The sequence below is a fragment of the Electrona antarctica genome (assembly GCF_951216825.1).
Source record: "Electrona antarctica genome assembly, chromosome: 18".
NCBI lineage: Eukaryota > Metazoa > Chordata > Actinopteri > Myctophiformes > Myctophidae > Electrona > Electrona antarctica.
In genome coordinates, this window is record NC_136799.1 from 27287621 (window position 1) to 27301659 (window position 14039).

A 14039-nucleotide genomic window follows, 5' to 3' on the forward strand; every position below is an offset into this window, starting at 1 on the left:
TGGATGAAAATGGCAGAAGAGGGCTCAAAGCAACGGCATACTCCATACAATCATGTGAAAGAGATTCAAGTTTGTTTTTCCTCTGCTGATGTAGCATCTCAGACTCCTTCGCCCTCATACAAAGAGAGTGTTCATTAAATATTAACTTGTTTAATATTGTCTTTGCCCTGTGAAGGCTGTTCAGCCGAGCACCACGATAAACATTAAATATGCTTTTCATCTTTCGCTTTTTTCTCCATCAAAACAGAGGAAGGGAGGGAGAGTGGGTGGATGGGGGGTTAGATAATCTATTAAAGCGTGTGCTTTAAAAGTCCTGCAGGGCAACGCTCTGTGTGTGTGTGTGTGTGTGTGTGTGTGTGTGTCAAAGTCAAGGGGCTTGACATTGGGTTGATATATAGTGTCTGTCCTTGGTAACAGGCCTGTCCCAGTGACGAGTCACTGTCACTGACTGACTGGCGGGGCTTTGCCTGCTTCAAGAACTAAGCAACGCTGAATAAAGTTTAGTTTGACATCAAGTGTTTACCCCACACACTGCGAAGATAGTGAAATGCACCTATGACCTAATGCACCTAATGCACCTATGACACCTATGTCTTTTTTATGGGGGGGGGGGTCAGAGCGAGCAGTGGAGCTACATAAACCTCCAGAATTGGAGGTTTAATCGGGTATCAAGAAATCATCCCCAGATAAATTAACAATGAAACCTAGCATTCCCATTCTGGGGAGAACATTCCAAAAGAAAACAGAAGCTGTACAAGCTCACAACGTGCCGCAACAAGACACATTGTGAGCTTGTAGATTGTCATTTTTCATTGGGTAGAGCCCATGGGAAAGTGAGTTTTTTTTGGATACACCTGTTTATTTTGTATTCCATTCTCTCTCTCTCTCTCTCTCTCTCTCTCTCTACCTTGTAGCAGTGTGAAAGCTGTTATAGTTTGACCCTCAATCCCAGGGTCTGTGCTCTGGAGTCCATTGATGCCCGAGATCCACTGATAGCCCCTAGAGCTTCTGGGTGAGCAGGAAGGTGGGATCTCTGAAAGAGACAGGAGATGTTACAGGGGTTTGATTTGGGGAGACTGACTGTAGTGCATGTTAACCCATTTTGACCTGGGAACGATTCTATAAATGTCTTCTAAATCCTGACAGTTTTCTGAAAAAGCTATGTTCTTCGATTTTTCAAAAATAGCAGACCTACAAGCTCGTAGTGCGCCACTCGGTGGCGCGCTATGAGCTTGTAGATCTGCTATTTTTAAATAGCTAAAGCATAACATAATGCTAACACCAAAAGGGGTTCCCACCCAAAATGGGTTAAAACTAAATTGTGTACTACTAATACTATAGCATGAAGTTGTTGAGGGTTGTATGAGCGATAACTCATGAATAACTATCGGAGGGGAAAAGACGTCATAAATACGTGTTGGAATGGCAGCTGGTGTCAAACAATCACTCAAAATCGCATCTTGTGACACTGACCGCATGACACCAATACAGGGAACGCACATTGCATGAGATATTATTTGACACACCCACACACACACACACACACACACACACACACACACACACACACACACACACACACACACACACACACACACACACACACACACACACACACACACACACACACACACACACACACACACACACACACACACACACACAGAGAGAGAGAGAGACACGTGTGCACACACAAACACACAAGCTTGATCACATGTTTCACAAGGCGCTCATCTCACCACGGCCCCGCTGACAACTAAGGTCGCAATTTGATGTAAATTCTCGCCGGTCGTCTTCTTCGGCGTGATCAGCATATTCCAGGTCCTCCGTCATCTTGTCAATGGCATTCTGGCAAGGACAACTATCATGGGGCAAAGCTCTCGCCACCGCATCCTGCAATAAAACACCACGGGGGAATATACATCAGGGCCAAACGCACACCAAATAATACACACGCCTCTTGCAAAGGCAAGACAAAACACGGCATAATAGCCTGGCCTTTTTCAATAGGTTGTGTGTGTGTCAGTCTTCCACAACGAGGGCCCAGACAACATACAGTATAACTTCAAGGTGAATGAATATGAAACACGTACACTAACATATTCATGAATAGGGGGGGTTAGGCAGGAGTGACGCTGGTGTTTTTCTGATACTGTAGATCCAATCATACCAACTGTCAGTCATGACATCCTGACTGTGGCTGTCAGAGACGTGTTTTGCGGGGTTTTCGCCAGAGTGCCATTTTATTCATCTCCTTATTTATACTTTGCCTTCGACACTCTGCATCTTCTTTAAATAACAAATCATTAGCATTCTCTAAGACGTACATATTACCTGCCAAATCCTGCTGAGGCGTTGCACATTAAAATACATATTTCATATTTCTTCAACACTGAACCCCCCCCCCCCCCCCTCACCATCCTCGCCCCCACTACACTCTCTCCCCATCCTGACACCCATCTACCCCCCTCCTGTTCTGCTGTCAACTGCATTAGGCCATATGATAATCAAATTAATTATACTCCAGCCCCCTCTCTCCTGGCCAACACACATACACACACACACAAAAGAAAATAGCTTGACTAGCGTTAACGGAGGGCAAATGATGGCGGTCCGTCCCCACCCCCTGAGCCCGGTGCCGTTTCCTCTAGTGCTGGTGTCACTGCGGATCTGTCACCCTGACGAGAAGAGCTTCAGACTGCTGCACCAGGGCAGGTCCTCCCCTGGTCCCCCCCGTCCAACTCCCCGCTCTCCACAACAACGCTCCCACCCTCATCCAAGCCCCAGCCAGATCTCCCATGCAACCTGGGGGTGTGCGCGTGAGGGGGCTGTGGTGGCGTAGAAAATATATAGCTACAAGGAGTGATTGCTGGAGGGGAGTGTGTGGGGGGGGGGGGGGGGGGGGGGGGGTGTCACTGAGGTTGCAGTGGTATGTTTTCTGTCTGACAACACCAACCAACCCCCACCCAAAACCTCTCCAACAGGGCCGTGCACAGATACTCAAGCCCAGGCAACACATAGGGACACACTCTGCTGCAGACATTGACACGCACCTGAACAAAAGTAAACACATACACAGACGACTACGTGATGCGGCACAGAAACACATGTGCCCATGAACACACATGCACAATAATACACACACGCCGTACCCTGCAGATGCGCCCAGCCAGAGGCTAGTGCCACCCATTGGTGTGACTCCTACAGTACATACCATCAGTCCCCTGTAACCACATCTGCGAGTAGCAGAGCATCTAACGTTGTGAACGACCCCTCCACAACTTGTGGGCATTTTTTTAAAGCAGTCTCTTTAAACCAGAACACTTCAAATGTAAATAAATGAGGCCTCACACTCAATTTAGGGTGGTTCCTAAAACTTCTCGTCTGTCCTTGGCATGACAAGAAAAATGGAGGTAAGAGTGTCACTGTTCCTGTCCATGGACCCCCCTCCATTCAACCCACCTAATACACAGAATGAACCCAAATGCATATTACAACGCCCCAGCCGCTGCCTGCGTCTGCTTAGCCGGGCTACCTGAAAGTAAACGCCTTAATGTGAGCGGACATGTTTATTAAGCTGGGCCTAGTTTCAGGCAGCAGCAGCGAATATTGTGGACGTCAAAGTAGGCCATGTGGGGCTAGAGGAGAACGAGCCAGGGATTTGCGGGAAAGACTATGAGCAAGAGTATGTGAGAGAGAGAGAGAGAAAGTCCCTCTCGAGGCTGATCAGAGGGGAGGCTGATATACCCACCCCCCCGATACACACACACACACACACAGCAAAAAAAATCTTTTTTTGTCGACAAAGTTATCAGCCTCCTAAGGGCAATGGTTTTGCTCATGTTATGTGTTTTGCCCTCTGTGCATTTTTATTTTTTCTTAATTTTTTTGTATAATCAGCCTGAGAGCAACTCTCCAACTTTCATGGTAAAATTATTGATTCAACATTGCGCAGCTTTGACTCTATTTTATGGAAGAACGAGTTACACTGTTGGATTCCTTTAGAAGTCCAACTCACACAGTGTTTGTCCTCGGTGTGCATCTTGGTGAAACGGAGGTAGCCAACTGGAGCAAAGGCATCTGCCGAGTGGATCACTGTCTCCATTGCATCGCTGCACACAGAAAAACAAACTTAATTAAAAAAAAAGTTGAATATGCTGATAAAACAGAAACTATGCCTTTATTTTTGATAGGACAGTAGGCTGACAGGAAATGGGGAGACAGAGATGGGGAGTGACACGCAGCAAAGACCGTCAGGATCGGGACTCAAACCCGCGACAAGCTATCAGGCTACATTGTAGCCTAGGTTCCCGGACTGCTACGCCAGTGGTCCGGGCCAAAACCCTGTATATTTCTTAATTAAACATTAAATTCTCTTGTGCAAAATAACACCAGAATATACAAAAACATGTGAAATATTGTACAGCCATTGTTTATACTACTGTACTCACATGACAATTTTCTTCTTGAAGAGAGGACAGTCGAGGGTGAACGTTTCATATTCACCCCCTTCTCCGCACACATGAACTCCATACTTGTCAGACAGCTGCTGGTGAAATAACACAACACACCCTCATAAACTGCAACTAGAATATTGAATTCCAACCATGTCACTAATTTTAGAATCTCAAAAATATAAAAGTTGGTGTTTATAATGGCCAAATTACACTTTCTTCGTCTGTTTAGCCACGAGGGTCTGCATAACGTGAATTTCATCACCGGCTCATGTCTGCGCACCTCGCAGAGTTTTGACTGCGTCTGTGCATGGACTAGTACGCTGACTGCACATGTACTCGGAAAGAAAAATGTATGGTCTGATTGAGGAGAATTACAGTAAGGAAATCGTTGCTACCTTGTGTATTATAGAAAGGACTTGAACTTGAACTGATTCATTGGAAGGTTTACACACAGAACAGAATAATAACCTAAATAAAAAAAATACTTCTTGAAGTGTCTATACAGTAAAACTCTTCTCACAATGGACCCTTGTGGATATCAACCGATGACAGTGTCTATACAGTTAAACTCTTCTCACAATGGACCCTTGCAGCTACACCGATGACAGTGTCTATACAGTTAAACTCTTCTCACAATGGACCCTTGCAGCTACACCGATGACAGTGTCTATACAGTTAAACTCTTCTCACAATGGACCCTTGTGGATACACCGATGACAGTGTCTATACAGTAAAACTCTTCTCACAATGGACCCTTGGAGCTACACCGATGACAGTGTCTATACAGTTAAACTCTTCTCACAATGGACCCTTGTGGATACACCGATGACAGTGTCTATACAGTAAAACTCTTCTCAGAATGGACCCTTGGAGCTACACCGATGACAGTGTCTATACAGTTAAACTCTTCTCACAATGGACCCTTGTGGATACACCGATGACAGTGTCTATACAGTAAAACTCTTCTCAGAATGGACCCTTGGAGCTACACCGATGACAGTGTCTATACAGTTCATCTCTTCTCACAATGGACCCTTGTGGATACACCGATGACAGTGTCTATACAGTTAAACTCTTCTCACAATGGACCCTTGGAGCTACACAGATGACAGTGTCTATACAGTAAACCTCTTCTCACAATGGACCCTTGGAGCTACACCGATGACGGTGTATATACAGTTAAACCGCCTGTGTTAATGTAACTCTGACAGTGTAAAAATGGATCCATGTGAATCAATTTTCTCACTCTTAAGAGTTAAAGTAAAGTTGAGGATTTTACTGCGTAGCAGCTCCTGATCCAGTGTTGCTCTGACCTGTTTCAGATAGTGCTCCATGTCAGCCAGAGGTTTCCCTAAGTGCTTCTCTGGATCCAGGCCTGGTACACCACGCCAGAGAGACATGCAAGGCACACAAAGACAAAAATGTGTGAGCGCACGTGCACACGCACGCACGCACGCACGCACGCACAAAAACACTTACAGACAGAAACACAGAAACAAATGGAGAGATGCATAGGCAGACAGAAAGAGAAAGAGTCAGAATACAAGGCCTAATCAGGAACAGAGAACAGTGATTGAAGATGACAGGCAGGGAGGTTTTACGGGCAGTCGCACAAACACCCCCGTAAACTTGCAGTCTTGCACCCTGGTTCTATTTGTTTGACTTTGGCCAGTAGTGTACACAGATCTCATAGGGTACTGGCAACAGTTTTCAGTTGCTGGCCGAAGCACACCATGACCCCCTCCCCACTCCCATAGTCTAGTCCTCTTTGAGAACGTAAACTCTGGAAAGAGATCTTGTTTATTTGCCTTTCTCCTCCCCTTCCCCTAAAATGGTGCATGGGAGTTACTCAAAGGCATGGGAGAGAAAAGAGAGAGGGAAGGACAAGGGTGGAGGCCAGCGATTTTTGCGTACCCACTGCCCACTGGTTCCAAAACCCTAAAATACATGCGCATTGACTCTCATTCACCCAGACGGAGACAGACCGAGAAACCAAGGAGTAAAGAACACTCCTACAAATAAACCACTCCTGGGTTGTATCCATCAGCCTTTTAACTAGTTATATGTTTAGTTGACCGGAATCCCCCAGGGCTCTATATTCGCTTTCGCTCCTGGTATCGTGATTCGTGGCCAATCTACAAACTCACAAAGTGACCCAATGTGAGCTTGTAGATATTTTTGCAGAATGTTCAGCCCAAAACACATGCCCCTGAACGAGGGCTATAAAGGGAAATGCATCACAGAAAGCTTAGAGGAGCACTAAGAGCACCATTTTCCCAAACTTATCTTCCTATAATTGGTCCTCACTAATGCTCATTATAAGATGGCACTAATTGGCCACATCATCTAAGTAGGATATTCAGGATGTACAGTACAGCAATACAGAGTATTGTGAGTGAAACATCATCATATGTGCAGATCATTTGAGCCGAGTCACTGATCTTTATAACATCTGTGCTGTAAGAAACCTTAGCAGACTATCAAAATATCTACACTGATGATCGCTATGAACACAGCAGTCCTTTTTTAAAGCTGTTGTTAAGGGAACGGTGGCACAGTCGGTAGTGCTGTCACCTCACAGCTAGAAGGTCCTAGGTTCGATTCACGCTGGGGACACTGTGGGTGCTGGGGGCGTGTTCTCTCCTCCACGTCATCAGTGGCCATACCCGAGGTGGGGTTGGTGAAAGGGAATCCAAAAGAAAGTACGCACATCTCTAAAAAACATTCAGGTGCTGAACAAAAAGAGATACCTACAGGAAAAAGAGATGTAGTCTGCACACTGTTTAGCAGCTCCCAAGGTAGTTTTATTTAAGTTAGGATGACAACGTTTCGACCCCAAATGGGTCTTCGTCAGGTATTGGCGTTGGCGAAAGGGCCTTTCTGTGTGGAGTTTGCGTGTCCCCTAGTGTAGGTACCCTCACAAAAAACATACAGTAATCCTGGTCTCTAAACTGCCTCCCCTGGCCAGCCGGGGCGCCTGGAGGGGAAAGGAACTGGTTGGAATAATGTGTTCCTTCCACGCGCTACGTCCAACTGTGGAAACTGCCCCGGTCAGGTGAAAAGAAGCGGCTTGGACTCCTCATGCATTGAAGGAAGCATGAGGTCAGTCCGTTGCTCTGCCCATGTTGGTAGAGGGAGTGTAGAGCCCAGGATTACATTAGATAATTGACACTGGGTGAAAAAATGGGTTACAGAATTGTGGGATTTTTTTGGTTGAAAAAATAAAATAAAGCTGTTAAGCTGCAAATTATCATGCTGTCCTACGACAATGTTTACAAGCACACACCGACTGAATGCCTCCACCCAGATTAGGAAGGGCCGCCCTTCGTCCTTCGTATTGGTTCCGCAATGCAGGTTTGTATTATCTCTGAATTGTTACCATCCCCTCTAGCTCACAAAAACGTCCGTCACCAGACTTATCAGTAGGCGGCGATCTCTGAAAGTCAGGCTACGCGACTCTACTCCTCTTGTAGAGAGACACAAACTAGTTCCGAGGGGTGGTAGCGGAGGTACTGTGATCACCTGGGAATCAAAAGGTTCAAGGTTTGATCCCAGCATTGTGATGAAGTGTGATTGAGCAAGAATCTGAACACCCAACAGTTAGGATGGGTTAAATACAAATTCCAGGTACGTGCAAATATAGTTGGCCAACATTACCTTATACTCATGTCATGATTTGACAGTACTTGCCAAATCAGGTGCAAAGTATAGAATAATTTATATAAATGGAAAACAACAACAACTTGGGAGCAGAGAGTTTCACTGGAATAAACTTGTAACTTGCTATGATTTAACATAAGGGTAGACAGTCAGTCGGTTACCAACAGAGAAATTCAGTTTTCCATTTCACTCTCACCGTGGATGACTTGTAAATAGATCGACATAATTATTAACTAGTTGCCTAATGACCTTCTACACATTGATATGGAGTTTTGACAGAAACGACAAGTCACAATCAAATTAATTTGCCAAATTACTCTCTATTAATCCCCCTCAGTTTGGAAGGCATTGTATGATCCAGTTCTGCCGTCTCGTGTTTAATTAGAGGAACACGGTTAATCATAATGTGAGAAACTCTTCTTTTCTTCTCATGGCCTGACAACCTCTAAGGTCAGTGTGTCATCGGGAGGGGAGGGCCCCTCGGGGAGCAACGGATGGGAGGTGAGAGGAAAAGGGAGGGGAACGAGTGAGGGAAAGCCAGGTTTCGTCTTAATCCCAGCCGAGTCTCTGCTCTGGGTCCTTCATGGTCCGGCACTCTGTAGGGGGAGTGATAGGGGAGCAAAGGAGGACCATGCCGGAGGTTGGGAGGGCGTAAATGAGGAGAGAGGGGTAGGGATGTGCGGAGGGAAGAGAATGAGCGAGCTTTATTCTCTACCCAGGGGATCGGTGGTCTTAATTAGTGTGAGAATATCTAATCTCAACATCCTCTCATCTTAACCCTGCCACAAAGGTAATAAGGAGGAAGCAAAAAGCATTAAAATTCAATCCCATTTAAATATCCTCTTTAATTAGTCATGCCTTTTAACAAATTTTAATGATTGGGTTCGAATTGCTGAGGGGTTGTCGCTTTTTTAATATGTTCATTAACTTCCCAACTCTTAAATAATAGATGATACATGATTTGATATTTACAGGGAAAGGAGCTGGGCAATGGGAAACGCATGTGATGGGAATGAGTGAGAAAATGAAGCCAAGTTGGCACTAATATGTTGCCATTTCTCCCAAGACCACTTTACACTTTCATGAGTCTTTCTTAATTGACGGTCCTGATTGACTAAAGGTTAGCAAAACAGTTTACTAATGAGGACAGGTGCAATGAGTCCGTCTGGTGCGATACGCACTTCAAGAAGTCTAGAAGTAGCCACTGCTGCAAGCCTTCAGCGATCTTACACCACTCATTTACATTATCTTCACATCGCTGTCTCCTCTCAACCTGTTTTACAACTTGACCTAAACCCAATTACCTAACCTCATTATGCCACATTAAACCCAAATAAGCCCACTAGAAGCTGCCATTAGTCTGCCGCCCGAGACGACAAGACCGCACTTTGGAGAAAGGAGCTTCCCTGAGAGAGACTGAGAGAAATGGCACTCCTTTAAAAGGGCCTTTTATCCTGTATTATCCTATAAAACTGCAATTAAATTCAGTGAACTTTAAAAACCAGGGAGTCCAGTAATGAGAGGAAGCTTCTGTTTTTTCTTCCAAAAGCCTGGTTGATGTTCAAGAGTTTGAAATAATCCAGGAATCCTCCCAAAGAAATCTAAGAAATCTAAGAGGTATTCAAAAATGACTGAAGTTTCATTTTTAGGGATGAAATAATAGTGAAAAAGTTGAATTTTGCAAATGTCTGTTATTCAGAGCACTCCATAAGTGAGAAGGAATATAAAAACATGGGGAAAGGTTTGGCAATTTATCAAAACACCATACCGCAATAGGCTTACCATAGCCAACAGAATGTGAACAACCCTTCAATCATGCAGAAAAAAATGCCTTTTGAAACACAATTCCTGAAACAAAAGGCAGTGCTCAGAGATGAAAAGCTCCTCTCTCTTTCTGAACTCGATGGAATATGCCTATCACTTCTCTAACTTTGGCAATTATTTCCAGAGCAAAGCCTTATACAAATTATTTTTAACAACCATGATTGGCCTGTGCCCACCTTTAACAGGTAGCTTCATGTAAAGCCCCCTAGCACACAGTTGCCTATTTAACTGAAACTGCTTATGCTCAGCTCAGGGTCTTGACTATACACTGAGCCTAATGCTAAATTAGAAGCCGGGAGATTCTAGATACCGTCTGAGCCGAGCTGAGCGGAGTATCGCAGACATCCACAGGTTTTCTTAAGATCTGGCGTGTCGACTGACAGCCCGGCTTTAATCCCTGCCTTCAAAGAGAAAAGGCAGGTAAAATTGAATTCAAAATGTACAACATTTTAGCTTTTTAAATGCTTGAAATAAGCATTTCTTCACTATAGAAGGTGAGCCACGTCAGCATTTGAACAATGCTCCCAAAGACCTTTGCCAAAACAATAGCTGTTCTCTTTCTCTCCTAATCCATTGAGACCTGGAACGCATCCATGTCACGTTAGCGTTTAACCACATTAACCATAAACCCATTTTGGGGCGGGAACCCGTTTTGGTGTTTTAAACATTGTTATAATTTAGCTATTGAAAAATAGCAGATCTACAAGCTCATAGCGCGCCACCGAGTGGCGCGCTATGAACTTGTAGATCTGCTATTTTTGAAAACCGTTAAAATGTGCCTCAAATCTTTCCGAAAATTGTCATGATTTAGAAAACTTTTTTTTTTTAATTTCGACGTCAGGCCTGAATGGGTTAATCTTGGAAACTATGTGAGATAGAGAACGAGAAAGGGGAAGCGAGGAGAGGAGGGGCAGGACTCAGGCAGTGCCAAACAAAAGATGATACGATTAAGGATATATGTGAAATTTGTCAGGGCCCTTATCTGAAATTCAATGTCTGTGAGCAGAATAACAGGAATGATGAATAGCGGGGTGATGACATCAAAGATTAAATCTTTTCATTCCAACAAATTAAAAGAGTGGAAATGGTAGTTAATTACAGCCATTATATATAATAGCATTGATTGATTGATTGATTGAAGAATTTATTAACAGTTTGCAGAATTACAGTACATTTCAAGCACAAACTCAATACAAAGGCTGTTAACTGTGAGTGGACGACCCAATTAAGCATTACACTTGTTTCCAATAGGGTCCACCATGTTCAAATCATCAAAACATTTAGAGACGTACAAATAGACACTTCTATAGACAGAACAGGAATTCATCAAAAAGGAGGTAAAAAGGGAAAAGAAATATAGACAGTGAGGGGAAAAAAGGGGGGGGGCGGGGGGGGGGGGGATTCAGATTTTACGGGGGCCAGTTTCGAATTGCAGCCATCCGTAGGTGCCCTTTGAGAGCGGTTTTGAAGGAGTCAAGGGATTCGCATGTCTTAATGACAGTTGGTAGGGCGTTCCACATTTTGGTGGCATAGGAGCGAAAAGAATTTAGTCCCTTGTTTGTGCCGAATCTTGTACATGGTTCGTTGCACTCCCTCTGGTGTTGTGGGTGTGGACTTCGTTAACATTAAGGAAGTATCTAGACAGGTACATGGGTATCTTGGTGGTGTATCGAATCTTGTGGACCAGACCCATTGCAAGATGCTGTACTCTGTCGTCGACCCTAAGCCATTCCAGCCTGTCGAAGTGGGCAGGGGTGAGGTGGGTTCGGGGGGCTAGATCAAGTAGGAGCCTGACCAGTTTGTTTTGGGAAGTCTGGAGCCTGGTTTTAAGGGCCTTTGAGGTGCTGTGGTACCAGGAGGTGCATGCATAGTCAAAGAAACCCTGTACAAGGGCTCCTGTTAAGGTCTTCAAGGTGTTTTTGTTGACCAGTGAGGAGATCCTGTAGAGGAATCTTGTTCTATGGTTGACTTTTTTGATTACGTTGGTGGCCATTTTATCACCGGAAAGATTAGCCTCCAGGATGGAACCTAGGTAGGTAATTTCATCTTTACGTGTGATAACATTGTCACCCACTCTAACCAAGAAGCCATTTGCCTTGCTGAGATTACTAATAGAGCCAAAGAGAATGGATTCAGTTTTTCCCAGGTGTAAAGATAGTTTGTTATCAGCGAGCCATGTGCAGATTCTACCGAGTTCAGAGCTGAGGGCATTTTCAACCTGCAGTTTGTCCCTGTCCGAGACCAGCAGTGCTGAGTCATCTGCGAACAGGAACAAGTTGCAGTCACAGGCTGAAGTCATGTCGTTTAGCAATGTAGACTATACAGAATAAATATTAAAGTTTGATTATATTTTTGTGTAAAACATGACACAAATCAAGCTATTTGTTTTATATATTATTTCCATTTTACATATTAACAGGCACAATGTATAATTTCTGCTGAGATCCAAAAACATGAAAATATCAGTGAAAACAAAATTGCTGACCATTTATTTGAGCCAACCTAGGCCTCTCCATTTTGAAACCTTGAGACTGGACACTAACGTAGCTGTTCAAAGAAATCAGTGTGATTAAATTGGCAAAAAAAGGCTCAAGGTCAGGGCTAAACAGAACAGGTAAAATTGGTTTTGGGTTACCTTGACATATGTTGGGATCAGAGAAAATATAATTAATATTAATGTATTGAAAATAGCTTCACAATATTAACTGATAACTGGAAATGTATGTTGTTTTTGATTCCTGAATTATAATTATTTGATTTACTATGTGCTCTGCACTGACCCTGACCACATGTAAAAGAATATATATACAATTTATTACAGAGATTTGTGACTCACTCTCTATAAATGTTTATTTTTGAATTGCTTGTAATGTTGGGAATTTAGGAATTTCAGCTAATTCATACTTAGCAAGTCCCTGTAACATACTAGCGTCATGACCAAGGGGTGTATTGTACATGGAGCTGCCCAACGCAACAGAAACAAGAGATAGGTCACAACTGTATGGCCATATGGCTCTGCAAGTTGTAGCTTACTAATGTACTTTTATACAGTACTTACAGTTGGGTGCCACCGATATTGTCCCTTATCATTTGACCCATTTAGGCCTGACCTCAACATTTAAAAAAATCCTTCTAAATCCTCCAGTTTTCTGAAATAAATATTTTCACGATTTTAAAAAAATAGCAGACCTACAAGCTCGTAGCGCGCCACTTGGTGGCGCGCTATGAGCTTGTAGATCTGATATTTTTCAATAGCTAAATTATAACATAATGTTTAAAACACCAAAAGGGGTTCCCGCCCAAAATGGGTTAACTGTCCTCAGCAAAAAGAAAAGGACAATATCGATGGCCTCCAACTGTATACTTGCCATTAATCTAAACTAAGAAAACACAGATGAACAATAACTTGAAATGACTTTAAGTCTTAAATCACAATTTAAGATATATTTCAAATATAAGATGCTTTATTTATATTATATATATGATATGAGGTTTTCTTGAATGTCTTTGTGTGGGTCAGGTGCTCAATAATTCATGTAATACATTATTTTTTCTCACAACACAAAGAGAAGGGTACAAGATTGCGACGTGATAAAAGGTTTCTGACAGGAAGACCTTGATTTCACGTGTGCCAATTAACGCCTGAGCCGAGGACCAATTAACTGCTGCACAGCATACTGAACCTATGCCCCCCTTATACACCTGCACTAATCAATCAATTAATTAATTACATGCATATTTAATACTGGCATTTGAAATTGCCAATTACCATGGCTACATGAAAAACAATCAAGTTGAAAGAGAAAGATAATTTTACAACCACTATACATGTCACATTGTTGGTGTAAATGCTATTATTTTCTCTCTCTCTCTGTTTTCATTCTCTCTCTCTTTTTTGCTAATTAGAGGCACTTCATGACATCTTGATGCGATTGCCTTGGAAAGTTCAAGAGACGTCACTACAAACGATTTAGCAGACGAGAATCTTCTTTCCCTCTTTTGTGGTTTTAGGGTGGCAATCAGCATGGAAATGAACACACCAGAAAATTAACTTTAGAGGATCATCGTGCCATTGGACAGCTGTCTTTTCACCACAGG

General features: G+C 43.4%; 1 protein-coding gene across 1 annotated transcript in view; it reads right to left on the minus strand.

Moving 5' to 3' along the window:
* Window positions 1-14039, minus strand: part of dph6 (diphthamine biosynthesis 6) — a 75064-nt gene that overhangs the window by 33263 nt on the left and 27762 nt on the right. The window contains exons 6-10 of the mRNA XM_079527265.1: window positions 5771-5832; window positions 4452-4546; window positions 4019-4112; window positions 1740-1893; window positions 908-1033 (exon numbers count right to left, since the gene is read on the minus strand). Coding sequence (XP_079383391.1) covers window positions 908-1033; window positions 1740-1893; window positions 4019-4112; window positions 4452-4546; window positions 5771-5832 — 531 coding nt within the window. The remainder of the gene's footprint in view (window positions 1-907; window positions 1034-1739; window positions 1894-4018; window positions 4113-4451; window positions 4547-5770; window positions 5833-14039) is intronic.